The sequence below is a fragment of the Notolepis coatsorum genome, assembly GCF_963971535.1.
Source record: "Notolepis coatsorum genome assembly, chromosome: 20".
In the NCBI taxonomy this organism is placed as follows: domain Eukaryota; kingdom Metazoa; phylum Chordata; class Actinopteri; order Aulopiformes; family Paralepididae; genus Notolepis; species Notolepis coatsorum.
Genome location: NC_140184.1, coordinates 9,258,172 through 9,281,166, shown reverse-complemented (window position 1 = coordinate 9,281,166; position 22,995 = coordinate 9,258,172). Strand labels below are relative to the sequence as shown.

Below are 22,995 nucleotides of genomic sequence, written 5' to 3'. Positions count from 1 at the left end.
CATCTCCGCTGTCCCGTCTCAGACACGGTGTCACCGTCTCTCCATCTCCGCTGTCCCGTCTCACTCAGACACGGTGTCACCGTCTCTCTATCTCCGCTGTCCCGTCTCACTCAGACACGGTGTCACCGTCTCTCTATCTCCGCTGTCCCGTCTCACTCAGACACGGTGTCACCGTCTCTCTACCTCCGCTGTCCCGTCTCACTCAGACACGGTGTCACCGTCTCTCTATCTCCGCTGTCCCGTCTCACTCAGACACGGTGTCACCGTCTCTCTATCTCCGCTGTCCCGTCTCACTCAGACACGGTGTCACCGTCTCTCTATCTCTGCTGTCCCGTCTCCGTGAGGTCCAGCTGGATCCCTGAGAGCAGCTCCCCGCCGCACGAGTGGCTCAGCAGCTCCTTCAGAGCCTCGTTCACGTCGTTGTTGAAGACCGTGGAGAAGCTGCAGTTGGGATAGCCGCCGCCGCCGCCCCCGCCCGCGTCCACGGGGAACGAGCCCACCACCTCCTGCACCCACTTCAGCTCGTCGCTCAGCTCCTGCCGCAGGGCGTCGAAGTGCTCCTTCCTCTCCCGGTAGCGGCCGCTGACGGCGCTCAGGCTGACGTGCACGGCCCGCATGTCGTCCTGCACGTTCCTCTTCATGGCCTCCACCTTGCGGAACTCGTAGCGGATCTGCGAGAGCTCGTGGCGCACGCCCTCGCTCTCCTCCTTGTACCAGGCCTCCTTGTCGTTGTAGACGGAGACCATGGCGTCGATGTCCTCCTGCAGGGAGTCGTGGGCCGCCGCCAGGCTGCTGAAGGAGCCCTCCATCTGGTCGATGTCCTCCACCACCTGGGCGAAGCGCTCGAAGTTCACGTAGGTGTGGTTGGGCGGCATGCTGGAGTGGGACTTGATGGTGTACTCCCGCAGGCGCTTGGTCTTCAGCTGACGCCGCTCGCGCTTCTTGGTCTCGCGGGTCTCCGGGGGTTTGCTTTCCTCGTTGTGCTCATTGGACTTGGGGGGAAGGAGAGGACGGAGTTAGTGGATGTTGCGTAGAGGAGGTAACGCATCGATACGGGGCACTCAGTGGAACATGCAGACACAGCAGGGGGGGTGTTGGGTTGGAGCTGAAGTGCATCTCTAGATGAAGTGGAATTCCTCTCATCCCTATAGTCATGATGCGCCAAGTGTGGGCTTGGTGCACATTAACCCTGTCACTATCACACTACAAAGGGTTAACCCTTTTGCTACCACACTACAGAAGGTTAACCCTTTCACTATCACACTACAGAAGGTTAACCCTTTCACTACCACACTACATGAGGTTAACCCTTTCACTACCACACTACAAAGGGTCAACCCTTTCACTGCCACACTACAGAAGGTTAACCCTTTCACTACCACATACAACGGGTCAACCCTTTCACTATCACACTACATAGGGTTAACCCTTTCACTACAGTGTGGTAGTGAAATGGTTAACCTTCTACACAGTGTGGTAGTGAAAGGGTTAACCTTCTACAGTGTGGCAGTGAAAGGGTTTAGGGAAGACAAGAGGACAGTTACTATGAATTATTTGACACAATGAACATAATTGACAAAGGGGGGGCAAACTAAAATTCCACTCTGATATGTTCTATGGTCTGAAAGGTCAACGAACAACAGCTTAACATTTAAATACTTAATATAAAGATAACAGGCATAATATTTAGGGACCATTAACACTTTCAGTGCCAAATCTTGTTAGTTCATGCCAACCGTTGAGTGCCAGGCGATGAGAAATCTCGTTTTTAATCGTTTTTTTTATATTAGCGATTTCCATTCATATTTCATCAATCTAGCCTCACGTTACCACTGGGACTGGCTTTGAGCTCGAACAGGGAAAATACCGCCCCCTATCGTCTCTCCGGATGGTATTGCACCCATTTGGAATAAACTAAATAAAATGGATGGTAAAAAAAGACATGCATGTAACTGGAGACGATCCCAGTCATTGCCCACCCTCAGAACAGCGTGGAATATGTCTTTCGACCACCCAGCGTTGGATCAATAAACGCGATCGATATTTGGAATGGCGATCAGGAATTGGAATAATCTTTTTGCAGAACATCTGATCTGAGGTAAGGAATCAATTTTACCAGTCTTGGGATAATCAGAGCTTTTTTCACCTATATATCAGCGTGTCCCATATGTGTGTGTGTGGCTGTGAGTGGGTGTGTGCTGATCAGGAAATAAGATAATCGATTTTTCAGCCCGCTTCTATAAGTACACATATACTATCGATAATCTAGCGTTTATTTGAAAACGATTCATAAATAGGCCAAAAAATTACAACGTGTTTTGTGTATTCCAGTAAAGCGCGATTCCTGCAGAATCTTTTTTTTTCTGAAAGTTTAAAAAAACTAGAGTTTTTCAAAATGGTATAAACGGAAATGAACCAATTAAAAAACAATCCGTTTCGACAATGTTGACTGCAAACACGTCATTGATAAGCAACGGGCGTATAGCCATAATTTAAGATATAGTTTATGCGTTCGCAAATGTGATCGCTCTCCCATTGACTACAGCGCCGGCACTCAAGCGCTATCTTTGGCTCCCCCTGCTGGCACGGAAAGTGTTAAGCATGTGATATTGATAAGCATACGGTGGGGTCATGATAGGCCTACAGCATAAATCTGAAATGTAATATAAAGGTATTCGTAATACCTTAATCCAAGGGTGATTAAGAGCATCTTGGATAGTTAACCTTTTCCTGTAGGACAAAGACACAATGTAAACAATTCAACAAGCAGTATACACAACTGAACTCAGTAAACTTTACCATGGCCAAGGGGGTCAAGTGTTTCTAGTAAGCAATACAAATACATGGAAGCATGCACATTTATTGACTTAGAGGCCTTATCTGTGATCCAAAAATAAACAAATGGATAACCCCACCAACAGAAATCAGAAACAGGAAGGGAGACATATTTCCATTCACTTGTTGGTCGACTGAGATTTGATACACAAACCCACAGTCAACAACAGATAAATATGAGGTTTAAACTGTATCTCTTGAATTCAGTGGCTATAATAGGTTTGTTTATGTCAGTAATGTTTTTCCTTAATGGATTAAATCAGACGGGGTAAAGTTCCAAACAACATTATCTCAATCTACAAATCAAATAAATGTGAATATAATCCTAATTTATATGGTTTAAAAATATATATTGGACTTTTAAAGCCTTAAATTCTGAATTCTGGGCCCTAACCCCAATGAAGCGGGGTAGGTTTCAGTGTTTATTTTGGGGCTTGTACAGACTGAAGCATGGCTTTATTGTATTCACTTTGTGACTAACTATAGCTGCAGGTATGAAGAACAGCATGGATTGTGCTGAGAGAGGACTCTATACTGACCAGCAACTTCACCAGTAGGTTGTTGGGGCTCGGCGGTGCAAAGTTCTTACCCTTTAAAGGCCCAATCCAGAATTATTTTGACCATATAAAATAAAATAGGGTTATGTTCACATTTATTTCTCTCCATGTTACCAGTAACTGGTAAATGGTCAAAATTGTGCATTTATATAGCAGCTTTTATCCAAAGTGCTTTACAATTCTGTTCCTCACATTCACTCACACATTCACACACCGACGGCAGAGGCGACCCACGCAAGGTGCCAACCTGCTCATCGGGAGCAAATTAGGGGTCAAGTGTCTTGCTCAAGGACACTTTCACACGTTGCCTGGGAATCGAACCCGGGCCAGTAGCCAGTAGCCAGTAGCCGTCTCTTACATCTTATCCCTCTCAAGCAGCTGCCTGATGAACCTCTTGGCCAGTTCACTGGTGTGGCAGAAGAACTCCTCGTCGAAGTCGTAGTTGATGGCGGAGATGTTCCCCAGCGTGTCCTGCTTGGTCTCCCCCAGGAAGGGCGACGCGCCGCTCAGTCTGAAGCACCACGTGACGGATCGTTTACAACAGACATCATACTTTGATGTTAGAATCAAGAATCAAGAATCAAGAGGTTTATTTGTCACATACATACCAGGGCATATACAGTTAAATCCGGGTGGTCATGCCCGCATCGATTGTGCAATAATACAATAATAAAATAGATATAGAAGAAAAAACAGGTAAGACATAAGATGTGCATGATAAAAATAGACATGCTAAAATCCTGAGAAGGCACTGGTTCCTACACTACTAGACAATATACAATTTTAACTCTGTCATTATTATACTTAATGTATCTAAACTATACTATACAAGAGGGAATCGGTTATTTCCTTAAAGTGACTTTTTATATATCTCATTCCTTTAAAGTGACTTTTCCATTATTTAAAGTGACATTTTGTTTAAAGTGATTGTTTAAAGCGGTTGCAGCATGAGTGTGTGTGTGTGTGTGTGTGTGTGTGTGTGTGTGTGTGTGTGTGTGTGTGTGTGTGTGTGTGTGTGTGTGTGTGTGTGTGTGCGTGCGTGCGTGCGTGTGTGTGTGTGTGCGTGCGTGCGTGCGTGCGTGCGTGCGTGCGTGTGTGTGCCCATGTGTACTTGTGAGTGGAGAGTTCAGTGTTCAGTGTTCTGATGGCCTGGGGGAATGTTACCCATGTTATCCATACTCATCACCCATGTAGAAGAAGTCTTTATTTGTCATGCCGCAACACACACATGTAAGATGGGCGACACACAGGAACACACACATCGGTGAAATGCCTCTGCGCTTGACCCATCCCGTCGTCCCTCCCGCCCCCAAGCTATCCGGCTGCAAGCTAGTCTATCTTAGCACAAATGAATGGAAGCGGATACAGACCACTAGCCTATAGTTTAGAACTCCGGGAGAGGTGTTATTGGCCAACAGCTGAGCTAGCTGATCCGTTCCATTCATTTTGTGCTAAGCTAGGCTAGCTTGCAGCCAGACAGCTTGGTATCTATTGGTATCAAGATTGGTATCTATCTTCTTGTCTGACTCTGGAGAAGACAGTGTTTTGGCGTCGTTTTCCTAAGTATTACAGTAGACGACGAGGAATAAATGCTTTGCATGTTGTTCACTCACAGAATATAGGTGATGACGCCAATACTCCACATGTCTGCCTCTAACCCCAGCGGCTCGTAGTTGACGATTTCAGGTGCTGGAACAATCGGACAGATTACGACAGATTAACGACAGAGATGCATCAGAGATATAGCCTGGATTCTGCTGACAGCAATCTCTGAGGTCTAGAGCCAGGCTATCAAAAATACACTATTACAGTTGATCAACTAGTTATTTTTTTATTTATTATTATTTTTGTTTATTGGCTTTTTGCTACCGGGCAGTCCGGTGGAGAGAGAGAGAGAGGAGGAGTGGGAGATGGATGGGGGGAAGACATTCGGCAAAGGTCGCCGGGTCCGGGAGTCGAACCCGGGACGGCCGTGTTGTGATGCAGCGCAGTACGTGGTGCGCCACTTGAGCGCCCCGATCAACTAGTTGTTTTAACAACAACAACAACAACAACAACAACAACCGAAAATAATACAGAAATTATGCTTTAAAGGGGAACTATCTTATAAATGGCCTTTTTGAGTGTTTAGCATTGTTTCCTAGCTATGTGAACTTATATTAATATGATCTATGTCTCAAAATTCTCATATTGGCGCATTCTTCCAATTCTCCTCTCACAATATTCACCCTCACTGAACTGAGTCATTTGAAAATGTGCGCGATATGTGATGTCATAAAGACACCGCTGCATAGGCGGCTAGGTGGCGTAGTGGTCTAAGGCACTCGCCACCAGTGTGGAGACGCTAGGATTCGCGTGTTCGAATCCAGCTCTCCACATTGTTTTTCAGTTTGGCTGGTCGTCCGCAGTAATACACATTGGCCGTATTACGGGGAGGGAAAAACTGAAGGGTGGGGATCGAACGTTGTGAACAAGCGACTCCTACAAGTCGGTTGGTGCGCCTGCGCAGTAGAATCAGGAAGTGTCGGGGGCAGCGTGAGCCTCCCACGCGTTACTCCTCGACACTGAGAGGTCGAGCTGCGCAGGTGAAAAGATGCGACTGCTGTTACCTCAAGTACCGGAGGGGACTTGTGCTATGTATGACTTAGTCCTCACTGCAGCCGGCTTGTGGGAGGCAAGAAACAGCGTTCGTGACAGGGGAGGGTTGAATTGGATGATACGAAATTGGGATGGGAGAAAATATAGAAAATGGAGAAAAAGTGGATCAAAAAAAAAAAAGACACCGCTGCATGTTAATGTTCAGGCGGCGGGACCCGGCGCAGTGGTTTAGGAGCCCAGGCTCAAAACGGCTCGAGATCTTGAGGTAGAAAAATGCTGTTTTTGAGGACTTGATTAGAAATACAAAACAATGAATAAAAAAAATATATATATTACAGAGGTGTTCCATAGACTCACAGGAATTGTGTAAAAGTGCCCAAATAGTGAAAGAAATAGTAAAATAGTTCCCCTTTAATAACTACTCTCTGGTCTCTCTTACCCACAAACTCAGGAGTTCCAAAGATGTTTTTAAACTCAACCCCAGCCTCGATCTTGTGCGCGAGACCAAAGTCGATGAGTTTGATTCTGGGCAGGGGCACGTTCTTGTCCAGGAGCATGATGTTTTCAGGCTGCGGAGCAGAGGGGAGAGTGGTTTTGCTGAGGGAGCACTTTTAAGAGCCGCAGTGACTGCTGTGTGACTGCTGTGTGACGGCCTGGTGAAGGCTGGTGAAGAGAATAACATCTGCACTGGCAGCACAAATGCAAAGTTCAAAACATGTACTGTACACATGTCTTTAACCCTTTCACTACCACACTACAGAAGGTTAACCCTTTCACTGCAACAATACAGAAGTTTAACACTTTCACGGCCACACACAACAAATGGTTAACCCTTTCACTACCACACGGTGGACGTCACACACACGCACGCACGCACACACGCACACGCACACACACACACACACACACACACACACACACACGTACACACACACTGGGGTCTCCAGAGCGAAAAAAGTCATGATATTATTGGTTGAAATTGGTTTGTGCAAAACTATCACATGGAGAAAACATGGTTGAATTTTGATGGAATACAAAGTAATTTGTATTTATTTTTGCATATTATTGTTAAACAATAATAATTATGCACAATATGACTGGGGAAATGATCTAAAACAGTAAAATTTTCATTTCAGCTCAGCTTTAAAGAGTAACTACACATAAACACTTACTGAAAGCCAAAGTAGAATTGGCCATGCTATTGTGAATAAGTCAATCCAAAATCCTGATTTATTGAAACTGCTTTGTACAAACTACTAACTAGAAGCTTGTTGCTCCCCCTAGTGGTTCTACCTTTGGGAGTTTTGATGTACCTACCGGTATGTGCTTTTGCTTTGACCCTGACCATAAATGAAGCATTCAGCTGGCATTTAGAGCACTATGCCAAAGAACAATGTGAATATCTCATAAAATGGTAAATGGTGCATTTATATAGCACTCTTATCCAAAGTGCTTTACAATTTGTTCCTCACATTGTCACATTTCTCACACCAACGGCCGAAGGCAACCATGCAAGGTGCCAACCTGCTCATCAAGGGCAATTAGGCATTAAGTGTCTTGCTCAAGGACACTTCGACACGCTGCCCGGGAGAAGCGGGAATCGAACCGGGAACCATCCGATTACCAGGTGACCGCTCTACCTCCTGAGCCACTGTCGCCAATTACTACTATACCATAGGCTACTACTATACCATAATAGGTTACTACTATACCATAATAGGCTACTACTATACCATAATAGGCTACTACTATACCATAGGCTACTACTATACCATAATAGGCTACTACTATACCATAGGCTACTACTATACCATAATAGGATACTACTATACCATAGGCTACTACTATACCATAATAGGCTACTACTATACCATAATAGGCTACTACTACTATACCATAATAGGCTACTACTATACCATAGGCTACTACTATACCATAATAGGCTACTACTATACCATAATAGGCTACTACTATTCCTTAGGCTACTACTACTATACCATAATAGGCTACTACTATACCATAATAGGCTACTACTACTATACCATAATAGGCTACTACTATACCATAATAGGCTACTACTATACCATAGGCTACTACTACTATACCATAATAGGCTACTTGTTGTGAAGGGCCAGATTAAACCGAATATATATATTTATTATATATATATATTTAATTGTATTTGTATATTCTCTAATATTCCCTGATATCCCTTGTATATTCCTTGTACAATATGCATTGAATATCCATTCTAGCCTACTGAACATCCCATAATAGTCTCCATTCTACTATTGGTCGAGACCTTGGTGCCAGGCTGCCATACCCCTCAGACCCAGTTCAAACGTACCGCTCAACATGTACGAACAAGTCCTAGTTCCGCGTAGGAATCTGGCTACCGCACCACTAATGGGACTATTTGTTCATAGTGCGTATATATACTGCGCTACTAAAGTAGGACTTCCTTTTCAGTCCAGTTTCTTACCCTCCAATAGAGTCACAGACGTAAAGCCTCCCCGCGACGCCACGTGTGGGAGTAAGGCCAAGTTCGCCTACCATCGGTATTGAGACATCGTGTATATTAATATTTGAATAGTCATATTTGGCACTATATCGTCGAGTTGGACGTAGTCTATTAAGCTAATAATAGTCTGTTAATATATAGTGCTTCGTGCGGTGAGAATACTACCGTAGTCAGTACCCCATCGTTTCGGGCAGAGAACTGGCTGCTTATCCAGGGTGGTTGACCCCACGTGAAGCTGCACCCGAGGAGCCCCAGAGCCGACGAGCGAGTGGACCTGTATACCGGATTATTCTACCGACGACAGCCCGCCTTCCCCGGCACGGATTATGCTTTGTATACGTTGATTATTCCATGGATAAAGACCCCCGACACTGCCGTGTGTTGGAACCCCCCCCCCTGGAGAGGACGCAAGGTGAGGAGACGCTCTGCAAGACGAGGTCGCTTCACGTCTCTCCTCCGTGGACCGGAGGACGCCGGCCCACAAAGAGTCCACCTGCTTTCATCTGTGGTCCAAGGATCGCCGGCGCATTGAACGGCACTACAGTGGGTTCACCTGGGATACCCTTGGCCGGATGAGGCAGCCGGATTCTACCCCCCCCCCCTTCCTACTCCTGTCGGCTTACAAGCGACCGGATTAACCCCCCCTAGTGTATCCAGCCTATAATCATTAAAGTATCATTGCTGTTATTCCTTAACTATTCCAGGTCGTATATGTACCACCTGCGCCTTCAGAGATTGGACATTCTCTATTGATATACCGACGAATACTCTTGCCATAAAAGTGCATACTAATTCCCATTCATAAACGTGATTGATTTGATTAAGTGCTTGCTCTACACACCATCGCTGTGTAGAAATAAAGACCTATTTCTAATTCGTACATTTGTGTTGGATCCGTTTCATCTACGTGACAGTGTTCATCATAATATATTTATGCCGAGTACTGGGTGGCCGAATATTAAGTACAAAGGTAGTGGTAGTAAGTATCATATCTAGTAATACAGTCAGGGAATTGTACCCCTCAGTTACACTACTACTATACCATAATAGGCTACTACTATTCCTTAGGCTACTACTATACCATAATAGGCTACTACTACTATACCATAATAGGCTACTACTATACCATAATAGGCTACTACTATACCATAGGCTACTACTATACAATAATAGGCTACTACTACTATACTATAATAGGCTACTACTATACCATAGGCTACTACTATACCATAATAGGCTACTACTATACCATAATAGGCTACTACTATCCTTTAGGCTACTACTACTATACCATAATAGGCTACTACTATACCATAATAGGCTACTACTATACCATAATAGGCTACTACTATACCATAATAGGCTACTACTGCATCATGCGTTGCGTGGACGCACCTTGAGATCGAAGTGGGCGATCTTCCTGGTGTGGAGGTAGTGCACTCCCTCCAGGATCTGCTTGATGAACTGGGTGGCCTCCTGTTCACTCAGAGACTCCTTCTGGGCCAGGAAATCAAAGAGCTCTCCTCCAGACACCCTGGAACACAGACACCAGTCGCTCAGCAGACCGTCTGCCACCGCTGCCGCGTCAGATCAATATCAAGAGGAACCTCGTTACATTTCAAAGTCACAACGTTAATATCTTGTTCTTGGTACCGTTCTCAAGGAGGGTATTATTGGCTGGGCTCTGGTAGAGACTGGATATTATTATTAATTTTTTTCTTTTTATTAAAAAGATTGATATCCAATTTTCAGGACTCTATCCTCCAAATATTTTTTTTTATTAAATTAACACATTTCATGCTAGTAATAATTTAGATTAGATGTAATTACTTGGGTATAAAATATATAGATATATAAATTAGAGAAGATTATGGTAGTTGTCAATTAGACAATTTGATGTTTTTCATGTTAGTTTTGAGATGTTGTGTTTGTTTCTTTTCATTCTGAGTGGTATAGCATTGCACTATACAAAGCAGCAAGCTTTGGGAGGCGACTGTGGCCCAGGAGGTAGAGCGGTCGTCTGGTAATCGGAAGGTTCCCAGTTCGATTCCCGCTCCTCACGTTGAGCATGTCGGCACCTTGCATGGTTGCCTCCGCCGTCGGTGAGAGAATGTGAGGAACAAAATTGTGTATAAAATGTACAATTGTTGGATAAAAGCTGCTATATAAATGCACCATTTACCATTAAGAAGCAGATCGCCTCTCCTGCCGAAATGTGAATTCTATGCGCTTCACTCACAAGTAACAAATCACTTCCTTTTTACCAAAGCAATTTTCCTGAAATCTCAATGACACATTTAACCCTTTCACTACCACACAACAGAATGTTAACCCTTTCACGTCTGTAGTGTGGTAGTGAAAGGGTTAACCTTCTGTAGTGTGGTAGTGAAAGTGTTAACCCTTTGTAGTTTGGTAGTGAAAACGTTAACCCTTTGTAATGTGGTAGTGAAAGGGTTAGTGAAATCGTTAACCCTTTGCAGTGTGGTAGTGAAATTGGTTAACCTGCTGTAGAGCGGTAGTGAAGGGGTTAAAGATGTGGGGGGGGGGGACTAGGGAAAGAAATGTTCATCAAAAAAATGTAAACGGTGTATTAGAGGTGCTTATTAATGATTGTATACTGGGAGTTTACTTGAGCCAGAGTTTTCACTCACAGTTAGCCACTCTGCCCCCCTAGTGGCTGTTCACAGGTACTTTGCTCATGTTAGGAGAACCTGCCCCCCTCACACTTCTACACCATCTACGCAGGGGTGTAAAAAGTACCCAGAAATTATACTTAAGTGAAAGTATGGGTACGGGGTACCGTCTCAAATCGTACTCAAGTAAAAGTCAGAGTATCTGGCTAAAAACACCCTTGAGTCAAGTAAAAAAGTTTCTACTTTTAAATGTACTTAAGTACTAAAAAGTTAAAGTTACAACTTTTTTTCTGACTGTCTATTCTTCTGATAGCAGGTGTTTAATCAAAGATCCCCGCTTTCTAGTCTTGCACAAGGACCAATCAGCATGGGTATGGGCGGGTACATTTTCCATTGATGGGGATTTGATTGGCTGTTTTTAAATAAAGTGCGGCCGCAGGATTAATAATGTTAACGTTAGTTCGGCCAGAGAAACAAATATACTAATTAAAATGGTTGGACCTGCAAGATTTGTACTTTGTACGTTGTAGGTCTGCATTTTAAATGTAAGGAGTAAAAAGTACGTTATTTTCCTCTGAAATGTAATTAATAATAATAATAATAATAGATTGAATTTTAAGAGAGAAGCGCCTTTCTCAGACTCAAGGACACTGTACAAGGAAAGGATGGAAAAAAATAAAAGTAAGTAATAAAATTGAAAAAATATATATAATAAAATACATAAAAGATCTGTGTATAGTAACAACAAGAAAAACAAATAAGATAAGAGATAAAAATAAATAAAAAAAGGAGGCAAGTTCTGTCCAATTGGATGAAGTGGTTAAAATTAACAAACAAACAACAAAACAAAACAAAACAACGGAATCTGTGGCTTAAAAAGAGTCAGGGGTGGGCTACTTGGGAGCGGGGCCGTGTTGCGTGAAGGCAAGTGTGAACAGGTGGGTTTTTAGCTTGGTTTTGAAGAGGTTGATGGTGTCAGAGCCTCGGATGAGGGGGGAGAGGGAGTTCCACAGTCTGGGGGCTGCTGCAGCGAAAGCTCGGTCTCCCAGTGTGGAACGCCTGGTGCGGGGGATGGTGAGGAGGTCGGAGTTGGAGGATCGGAGGCCTCGTGCTGGAGTGTAGGGGTGGAGTAGGTTGGTCAGGTAGGAAGGGGCCAACCCGTGCAGGGATTTGTAGGTGAGGAGGAGGATCTTGTAGGGGATTCGATAGTTGATGGGGAGCCAGTGGAGTTTTTGCAGGGTGGGGGTGATGTGCTGCCAGGGTTTGGTGCGCGTGATTTATTGAGTAAAAGTACAAGTATACAAACCTAATATTACTTGAATAAAGTACAAATCCCCCAAAACAGTACTTAAGTATTGTAATGAAGTACAATTACTCAAGTACTTTACACCCCTGGATCTACAACAACGTGTGGTGGTTCACTCACAGCTCCAGGATGAGCACCACGTCGGTGCGGTTCTCGTAGACGTCGTGCAGGGTGACGATGTTGGGGTGCTGGGTCTGCTGCAGGATGTTCACCTCGCGCTCGATCTCCTCCCGGCGCACCCCGCGGAGGCTGGCCACGCTCTGACGCTTCTTGATGAACTTGGCGGCAAACTCGAGCCCCGTGCTCATCTCCCTGCATTGCTTTACGATGGCAAACTGTCCACTGGAACCAACAGAAAGAACCTGACGTGAGATGGGATAGGATCAAACTACAAAGGAACAGGCTAAAAACTATGTAAAAAAATTCATCAATGACAAAAGTGAGGAAAACAAAAACAAATCCTGTGAACTTTGGAAATTACTCAACAACCAACTAGGCTGCAGCAAAAAAATAAAAACCAGATTTTCAAACATCAACATAAAGACAGAAAAAAACCCTCATCACAGACAAGCTGGAGGTGGCCAATTACTTAAACATTTTCTTTACAAACATAGCCACAAAACTGGTTAATAAACTACCCTCCCACTCGGGGCATTTTGGGGTAGAACACATCCTAGCCTTCTACAAAAACCTAGGGGTCCGCAAAGACTACTTCAAACTCAAAATGGTAACAACAGATGAGGTGCTCAAAAAACTGAGCGCCCTCCAAACTAACAAGGCCACTGGCCATGACAACATCCCCTCCAAATTACTCAGAGACTCAGCAGCCGCCATCACCCCAGTCATCACCCACATAATAAACCTCTCCATAAAACAGGGATACGTCCCCAAAGACTTAAAAATTGCGAGAGTGACCCCCCTGCACAAAAAAGGCAGCAAATTAGACCCAGGCAACTACCGCCCTGTTTCTATTCTTACCTCCATCTCAAAAGTCATGGAAAAAATGGTCTACGAACAGGTCGAAAAGTACCTCGCGGGAAAAAAAGCTAATCTACGAATTCCAATCTGGCTTCAGAACATCCCACTCCACTGACACATGCCTTCTCTATTTGAACAACCACATAAAACAAGAGGTGGACGCGGGCAAATACTGCGGCATGGTCATGCTGGTCCTCCAAAAGGCTTTAGAAACTGTCAATCACTCCATTCTGATTGACAAGCTAGAAGCAATTGGTTTTGATAGTCCATCAGTGAGCTGGATGCAATCCATACCTGGAGGGGAGAGAACAGATGGTGGAGGTAAACGGTGCACTACCCCCCCCCCCCCCCCCCCCACCCCAGTGAGCTGTGGTGTTCCACAAGGAAGCATACTAGGACCTTTACTGTTCCTAATTTATGCAAATGACATGTCATCAGCCTGTGACTGCAACTTGTTGCTGTTCGCGGACGACTCAGCCCTGCTGGTCTCTGACAAGAACAAGTTACAGGTTGAAAAATCCCTCAGCTCTGAACTCGGCAGAATCTGCACCTGGCTCGCTGATAACAAACTATCATTACACATGGGCAAAACAGAGTCCATTCTCTTCGGTTCAAATAACAAACTCAGCAAGGCAAACGGCTTCTCTGTTACAGTGGGTGACAATATTGTCACAAGGAAAGATGAAATTACATACCTGGGTTCCATCCTAGAAGGAAATCTTTCCTGTGACAAAATGGCAACCAATGTAATAAAAAAAAGTCAACCAACGAACAAGATTCTTGTACTGGATCTCCTCTCTGTTAAGCAAGAATACCATGAATACTATAACAGGAGCACTCATTCAAGGGTACTACGACTATGCTTGCACCTCATGGTACCAAAGCACCTCAAAGGCACTAAAAACAAGATTACAAACATCACAAAACAAACTGGGCAGACTACTGCTTGACCTTGACTCCTAAAACTCACCTCACCCCTGCCCATTTTGACATCCTAGGATGGCTTAGAGTAGACGACAGAGTACAGCAGCTTGCAATGGGCCTTGTCTACAAGATAGACTACAGCACTAAGATACCCATATACATGTCGAAATACTTCCCAAAGGTCAGTGAATTCCACGACCACAACACCAGAGGGAGTTCCTCAAATCATGTTCAACCCAGATTCGGCACAAACAAGGGACTAAACACGTTTAGCAATTATGCCACAACAATGTGGAACACCCTACCCACAGCCGTAAAATAATGTGCATCCCTACCCACCTTCAAAACCGCCATCGAAGAGCACCTACGGGAGGCTGCAATTCTAAACTGGCCCCCGGAAATGTCCAAATCCCCCCCACCCCCACCCAACCCCTTCCTAATGTACAGTTTCCTCCCCCTAGAAATGTATAGTTTCTGTTAGGATCTCTGGTAATCTCTGGTATGTCGTAAATGTCATGATATATATCTGTATATCTGTATGTTGTGGATGTCATGAATGTCATTATGAATTGAAAATGGGGGACCCTGATGTAAAAGAGACGAAAGTCTTTCTCTGGTCTGCATCCCCTTAACAATTGTGTGTATTGAGCCGTACTGTATTGTACCCATTCTGCAATCTGTTAATACAATTTTCAATCAATAAATCAATCAATCAGTCAGGATGGGTGTTCCTCAGTACTAACTACACAAACACACAGGAATGAGAAATCACCTTCCAAGGCCACATTTACTGAATAGATGGAATTACATACATACTTATGTTTTAGATTAGATTAGATTAGATTAAAATGTATTGTCTTTATACAGCACAACTACTAATTTACTTGACTCTGCTCCCTGCGGAGCATAGGCCACTGACAGTACAACTATGTACAATGAATATAACTGGGTACAAAATATACAAATTAGTACTACTGAGTGTAGTGCTAATCAGATGTATGTACAGAGTTGTATTATATAAATAGAGACAGTATGACTACTACTGTCCAGCAGCGTAACTAGTAAGAGTAGGATATCTCCTGATATAGATAAAGTAAGGGAGGATGTGCACGTAAGTACAAACAGGTGCATAGATATATATTTTCTGACAGCAGGTATATCCCCCAAACGGCCCGGATTCTCAATCCACCTTTTGACCTGCATCCTAATCCGAGCCGTTGTGTTGTGGAGTAGTTCATGTTCATGAATAATAATAATAATAATAATAATAATAATAATAATAATAATAATAATAATAATAATAATAATAATAATAATAATAATAATAATAATAATAATAATAATAATAATAATAATAATAATAATAATAATAATAATAATCAACTTTATTTGTATAGCACTTTTCATACAGAAATTGCAGTTCAAAGTGCTTCACAGCAGTAAAAAAAAAATACAGGCATAAGCGAGCATAAAAAAAGATAGAGAGGTGGCAAGGTAAGGTAAATCAGTTTTTCACATTAGGATCTAACATCCCAATAGGCCTCTCTGTTTACGGTTTCATTCAGTAATAAAAATTATAATATAGAATAGACAGAGTCAAAAAGTGTGATAAAATAGTTTCATGCGGTGCGGTTTGAAGTGCGGTTTGATTCAGTTTAAAAATAGGCAATACTAGAAATGATAAAATAGAGTAAAAAAGTGTGATAAAATTGTTTGATAAAAATATACATTTACAACAGAGCAACAGAGCATCGCTCTTAATACTTTGAGTTTCTTTACAAAGTTCTAACATACAACAGAGCAGTGCATCGCTCTTAACACTTTGAGTTTCTTTACGCAACCAATGGGGCTGGATGGTTCAGAACTTCCCAGGCCTCCTTGCCATTGAGAGGCAAACATATTCCTCAAATTTGGTGGAAATCGGTAAAGTAACAAATCACTTCCTGTTTGCCAATGTGCTTTTCCTGAAATATCAATGACACATTTAATTTCTCAAAGTGGGGGGCGCGCCTCCCAGGGGGGGCGCAGAGGCATGACGGGGGGGGGCCTTGAGATTTATTAAAAAAATTATAATAATTGGATTACAGAAAATTATCACTAAAGTGCTATCTGTTGCAGCTGCACTGTTCTCCATGAAAATACCATTTCTCAAAATCTGAAAATCATTATTTAATAAAACACAGAAAAGGATCACCAAGTTACTCTGGATAAAAAAAACCTTTACAGACAACATTGAGACAAAGCTTCCTGACACATCTCCATCTAAACTCTTGGAAGAACTCTTTGAAATCTCATCTGATACCACCTAGAGAGCTAGTTTCAGAGTGTGGTGCTGAGTACCAAGTATCTCATCTCATGGCCCACCAAGTATCTCATGATGCAGCAGTTAAGGCATAGGTGTCAAACTCATGGCCCGCGGGCCAAATGTGGCCCGCCACGTCATTTGATGTGGCCCCCCAAGAGCTCTGGTATAAAAATAAAAAAAAAACGTTTTTTTTTTAAACATTAATCTTGGGTTAAAAAATAGCGGCGTTAAAATAATTGTGGGTTAATGCGTTAATAAAGCTTTAACTTTGACAGCCTTAGTTATTACACATTCTTACACATACATGTATGTTGAACATCTGAGGTATTGATGAAGTAACAAAGGAAAAAAGCCAAAAGCACTTACTCCTCAGACATTCTTTGACAATTTTACAGCCCAAAATACAAAAAAGATCCAGGCGGAATAGGTAACAAAGGGTTGAAGAAATATTGTCTGAACTGTCAGATGCAAACTGGCTGTGTGACATAACCGAGCATCTCGCTCAATTGAATAAGAAGCTGTAGGGACGCAAACAAGTCCCACCCAAAATATTTTGGTCCGCCAAAGGGGGGCCTGACAGAAAAAGTTTGAGAAGCACAACCCTTTGTAGTGTGGTAGTGAAAGGGTTAACCTTCTGTAGTGTGGTAGCGAAAACGTTAACCCTTTGTAGTGTAGTAGTGAAAGGGTTGTTAAAGATGTGGGGGGGACTAGGGATAAAAGTGTTCATCAAAGTCATTTTACAAAATTGTAAACAAAATGTTTAACAAAATTGTAAACAAAATGTGTAATTGTGTATCAGAGGTGCTCATTAATGATTGTATACTGGACATTTACTTGAGCCGGCGTCGTATGACGGAGGCGTAATTTGATTCCGACCCGCAGACACAACAACAACCACCATAGGCCAAGCGGTCTATTCATAGTCGGGGCGCTATTTCTGCAGTGAAACCGCGGGCCAGGGATGAGATAAGCCTGATGTCTCTGCTCCTAGACGTCACACACATTCACACACCTCAGAATGTCAGCAAATGCCACTGGTGAGCCACCGGGTTTAATAACATGAACAGGTTACGGAAGCAGAGGGAGGCAGCGGGTGTGAGAGTCAAAGGTCAAAGGGCAAACGGCTAACGCAGCTGCATCTGTTTTCCCCTGGAGTTTCGGCGTGGTGGCTAGGAAGATAATACCGCACTTCCTCATTCATGGCTGCCCTGCAAGTAGGAATAGCAGCGCTAAAATTAGAAGGCTCCTTTAAAAAGCAAGGTGACAAGTGTCACAAAACAGCACTGTTCCATAGAAAGGGCTGCAGTCTGTAGAAGAGTGCAATTATTTAGTAATAAGAATATGTGTGTGTGGGGGGGGGGAGGGGGGGTTCTTACATGGTTCCACTAAAGGTTTCATGTTCATGCATGTTACGTAGCCTAAGTAATTATACATTTGTGAAACCACTTCCAACACAATAAAGCCTCTCCTTCATGCAGGGACAAAACGGGGGTACTGTTAGAGTATAAATATGTAATTATTCCTTCCTTGTGCCATACATTGTGTGTGTTTACGGTCATTCTACATACTGTCAACCTGCCTACTGACAGGAATTCAACTGAAAAACAATTCCCAATTCCCAATCAGGAATTAGTGTTTTAAATTCAAATTTTGACCATCAAAATGTTAAGCGTATGTATGTAAACCTGTTCTTGAAGAGTTTGGAAAATAACCCTTTTGGAATTTTCTTAACCCTCTTCCACGTACAATGCACGTTTGTTGTACTTCAATGTTTACAAACATGTCAAGCGTAAATAAATAACGCAGCAAAAATCCATCAGTCAACATCAGTCCTTGTATCAAGAGCTCAGTTCTTCAATTTGAGAATAGAAACCTTTAAGACACATGTTGTAGCTACCCTTTTGTTTAAGTTTGGATGGAGGATTGGGCCTTTAAATCTCCATTAATCTCTTCATCATTTTAGTCTCTTCTGGTTCTCCTCTGCAGAGATGGACTGAAACGGAGGTGCAGGTCAAGTTTTCATACATCGATTTGTAAAAAACTAGACAGAAAGTAGGCTGCGGCTAGCTAAATAACTCCAGAGCAACTTCATTAACGATCAAGGCGAACTGTACGATTTTTACCTTCCCAACTCTTCTCCGATTTCATAGAAATCCTCTACTTTCTGTTGCTTGAATGAGGCCATGGCTGCAGTCCTCATCGACATATAGAGCGGAGTCAGTCTTCCTTTATGACAGCAGACTGTCCCTGTAAGAGAACACAACATACAAACAGACATATAGAGCGGAGTCAGTCTTCCTTTGTGACAGCAGACTGTCCCTGTAAGAACACAACATACAAACAGACATATAGAGCGGAGTCAGTCTTCCTTTGTGACAGTAGACTGTCCCTGTAAGAACACAACATACAAACAGACATATAGAGCGGTGTCAGTCTTCCTTTGTGACAGCAGACTGTCCCTGTAAGAACACAACATACAAACAGACATATAGAGTGGAGTCAGTCTTCCTTTGTGACAGCAGACTGTCCCCGTATAAGAACACAACATACAAACAGACATGTAAGAGCGGAGTCAGTCTTCCTTTATGACAGCAGACTGTCCCCGTAAGAACACAACATACAAACAGACATATAGAGCGGAGTCAGTCTTCCTTTGTGACAGCAGACTGTCCCTGTAAGAGAACACAACATACAAACAGACATGTAAGAGCGGAGTCAGTCTTCCTTTATGACAGCAGACTGTCCCTGTAAGAACACAACATACAAACAGACATATAGAGCGGTGTCAGTCTTCCTTTATGACAGTAGACTGTCCCTGTGAGAACACAACATACAAACAGACATGTAAGAGTGGAGTCAGTCTTCCTTTATGACAGCAGACTGTCCCCGTAAGAACACAACATACAAACAGACATTTACATTGTGTCATTTAGCTGACGCTTTTATCCAAAGTGATTTACAAGTTCTGTACGACAAGTCATCAGGAAGGGTGCAACTCTATCAGCTGAGTAACAATGTTCATCAAAGTGTTGAGTGCTACAGTGTAGGTTAGTTTATTAGGACAGGTGCATGACAGTAAGGTTAGTTAGGGTTATTAGAGTGCGTCAGCCTTCCTTTATGACAGCAGATGGTCCCTGTGAGAACACAACATACAAACACAACAAACAGGCATATTTTGGGACCAAAATTGCAACATATACTGCAATGCTGAACTTAAACTTATAACAGAGAGGGTAAAATGTTTCATTTCATTTTAAATTTCATTTTTATTTGTTCGTACATGGAATTGTTACAGTCCAACAACAGTACATATAGTTCATTTGATCCACTAAATTCCATGGCCAAAAGGAACAGGAAGAAGAAAATTCTTATTGTACCTGCCCCCACACACATACAGTACACTGATAGACTGTTCATAGTGCAATGTTTACCAAACCAAACAAAATGTACATACTTATTTTGCAGAAATGGAAACATCAACACAATTAAATGTACATAAATAAATACATTTTGTGTATCTATCAGTTAAATTGCATATTTACTGAGGTTCATTCATTTATACACACACACACACACACACACACACACACACACACACACACACACACACACACACACACACACACACACACACACACACACACACACACACATTTATCTATATATTTATATAATGTATTATTCTATATTAAACTTATTATACTATATAATTGTATTGTTTTTATTTTATTATACTATAACTAAATCATACTATTTATACTACACTATATATACAGTATTATACAATATTTTAATATATTATTATTCTATGTTAAGCAGCTATACTATATTACTATACCTATACTGTAATATGCTATATTATCCTGTTATGCTAAACTGCAATACTGTACTAAACTGTGCTATAGGCCTACTGTCTATTTATCTTTTCTTTGCACAACCTTTTTGAAGTGAAATAAGGAGGGTAAAATGTCACGAGTTTTAAAGACAAACGGGCCTCAATGCTTAACCTTTATTATCTTAATGATATAGGAATGACGTGTTTGATGCTGCTAAATTGATGCGTACAGTTAGATATATACAGTCATGAGAAATGGAGAGAAGATATTATTAACGAAAATCTCTTATAAGAATCTCAGCTAGCGTATAGTCTATTAGCAGATCATGAACAAAAAGAGTCTTACCATATTCAAGTGGTGTTCAAAGACGTCCCGTGGATTGGTTTGCTCTCCTGCCTTGGTTAGAACCGGACAGCCGACGCACGGAGCTCCCAATGCGCGCACCCTGGTGCTTGAGACCAGCTGTTCAGCCGCGCACATGCGACTCTGACACTTTATTGAAGCGGGCCTCGGCTGTCTTGTTGTTTTCCAACAGCTACACTATAGTTAGGCCTACTACATGAAGAATACAAAAAGAGGAACATAACCTGGTCACTTGGGGACCCAACCCTTTGGTCTATACATTTAGATTCGATTAGATTCAAATTGATTGTCGGTGCAGTACAAAGAAAATAGGTTTTGTATCCAGTGCAAATGTATAGCAATAACAGCAATATACAATGTGCAGGTGAGTACAAAATATACAAATTAGTACCACTGAGTGTAGTGCTAATCAGATGTACAGAGTTGTAGTATGATATCTACAGTGATACATGTGATTGATTGATTGATTGATTGATTGATTGATTGAAAACTTTATTAACAGATTGCAGAATGGGTAGTACAGCTCAATACATACAATTGTTAAGGGGATGCAGACCAGAGAAAGACTTTCGTCTTGTTTACATCAGGGTCCCCCATTTTCAATTCATCATAACATATATGACATACACGACATACAGATAGACAGTACTGCTATATGGTGGTATAGTAGTATAGTCATACTGGCCAGCAGTGACATGTGTAACTATGAGTAGCCGAGTAGGATATGTAAAGATATAGAGATAGTATCTACAGATATGTAAAAGGACTGTGTAAATACAGACAGGTGTGGATAGATATATATGCGGTAAGTAAATATATATTTTATATGCGGTATAGTACTGTATTTGTAAATCTGCTATGTCATAAATGTATAGATGTAGCAGTACTGTCTATCTGTATGTCGTGTATGTCATATATGTTATGATGAATTGAAAATGGGGGACCCTGATGTAAACAAGACGAAAGTCTTTCTCTGGTCTGCATCCCCTTAACAATTGTGTGTATTGAGCTGTACTGTATTGTACCCATTCTGCAATCTGTTAATACAGTTTTCAATCAATCAATCAAAGTATACAGCACTGTTGTACATGCTATCATACAGAGTATATGGGTAGACAGTGAAAGCAGTAGGTAGGTATAAATTGGAGTTCAGAGTAGTACAGTATGGGTAACAGAGCTATATGGTGTATAGGCAATGGAGTTCAGAGTTTATATATTTGAGCTGAAATAAATACATATGTATTTTGTGAGGAACAGAAGCAAATTATTGTTTGCCATTGTCCTCCTTCCACAAGAGTCATTGCAAGTAACTTAGCTCACAAGCTAATATTAAAGGGGAAGTTCACCAAAAAAACAATACTGATTCATTTTGCACATAATCTCACATGCATCCAAAAACTCTAAAAACTATTTTGTGCATTTGCATTTAGTTTGACAGTTATTGAGAGTAAATTAGTTTGAATATGGCCACTAGTGATGTCATCTGGGACGTTGTGTTAATTACAGCTCAATGAAATGATAAGGTAGCAGTCCATATATGACAAGATATTGCTGTATTTATTATAAATGTATTTTATATATTTTTCATCTACATCATTTCATGGTGCTATCATTTTATTAACACAACACAAGGATTCAGTGTCCCCGATGGCATCACCTGTGGCCATATTCAAACTCATTTACTCAATAAATAACTGTCAAACTAAATGAACGTGTGCAAAACTGTTTAGACTTTTTGGACGTGCAGTGTGAGAGCTCTGTAGTGACCGACATACCAACTTTAGCGTTAATCCTCAAATGATTTGCCTAAATCATCAGAACGTCTCTGCGTTCGGAGATTGATAGGTTTCTCCCTGTCCCCTTTATTTATACGAGACCCAATCCTCACAGTTCAATCAGGGACCAGGAAGTGTGATAGTAAAATGAATCTGGCAGCGTCAGCACTGTGGCGACCATGGCAAGTTCAGAGATAGATAAACTGAGACAATGCGACCGTTCAGATGAGTGACGTATAGCGGAAAATAGTCAAATGAGGTACCTGGACTTCCACTTGTGACAGGCATCACTGGTACATGGGGCTGGTGCAGTGTGTGTGTAGTGTGTGTGTGTGTGTGTGTGTGGTGTGTCGCCGCTATTCTG

General features: G+C 42.2%; 1 protein-coding gene across 1 annotated transcript; it reads right to left on the bottom strand.

Moving 5' to 3' along the window:
* Positions 1-237: 237 nt before the first annotated feature.
* Positions 238-20,916, bottom strand: dapk2a (death-associated protein kinase 2a). Its single transcript, XM_084337320.1, has 9 exons — positions 20,839-20,916; positions 18,781-18,904; positions 12,571-12,792; positions 9,907-10,045; positions 6,430-6,559; positions 5,006-5,081; positions 3,751-3,903; positions 2,685-2,730; positions 238-992 (listed from the first exon to the last, which is right to left on the bottom strand). Exons 2-9 carry the CDS (start codon positions 18,861-18,863, stop codon positions 318-320), a joined length of 1,524 nt encoding a protein of 507 aa, XP_084193446.1. The 5' UTR covers positions 18,864-18,904; positions 20,839-20,916; the 3' UTR covers positions 238-317.
* Positions 20,917-22,995: the final 2,079 nt, after the last annotated feature.

Excerpts from the sequence above, each read along its gene's own strand:
- dapk2a (XM_084337320.1), bottom strand. The coding sequence starts at position 18,863 with ATGTCGATGAGGACTGCAGCCATGGCCTCATTCAAGCAACAGAAAGTA. Across the intron at positions 6,560-9,906 it reads TCGCCCACTTCGATCTCAAG|CCTGAAAACATCATGCTCCT; the intron begins GTGCGTCCACGC and ends TCTGCTCCGCAG. Across the intron at positions 3,904-5,005 it reads GGCGTCATCACCTATATTCT|ACTGAGCGGCGCGTCGCCCT; the intron begins GTGAGTGAACAA and ends GTGGTGCTTCAG.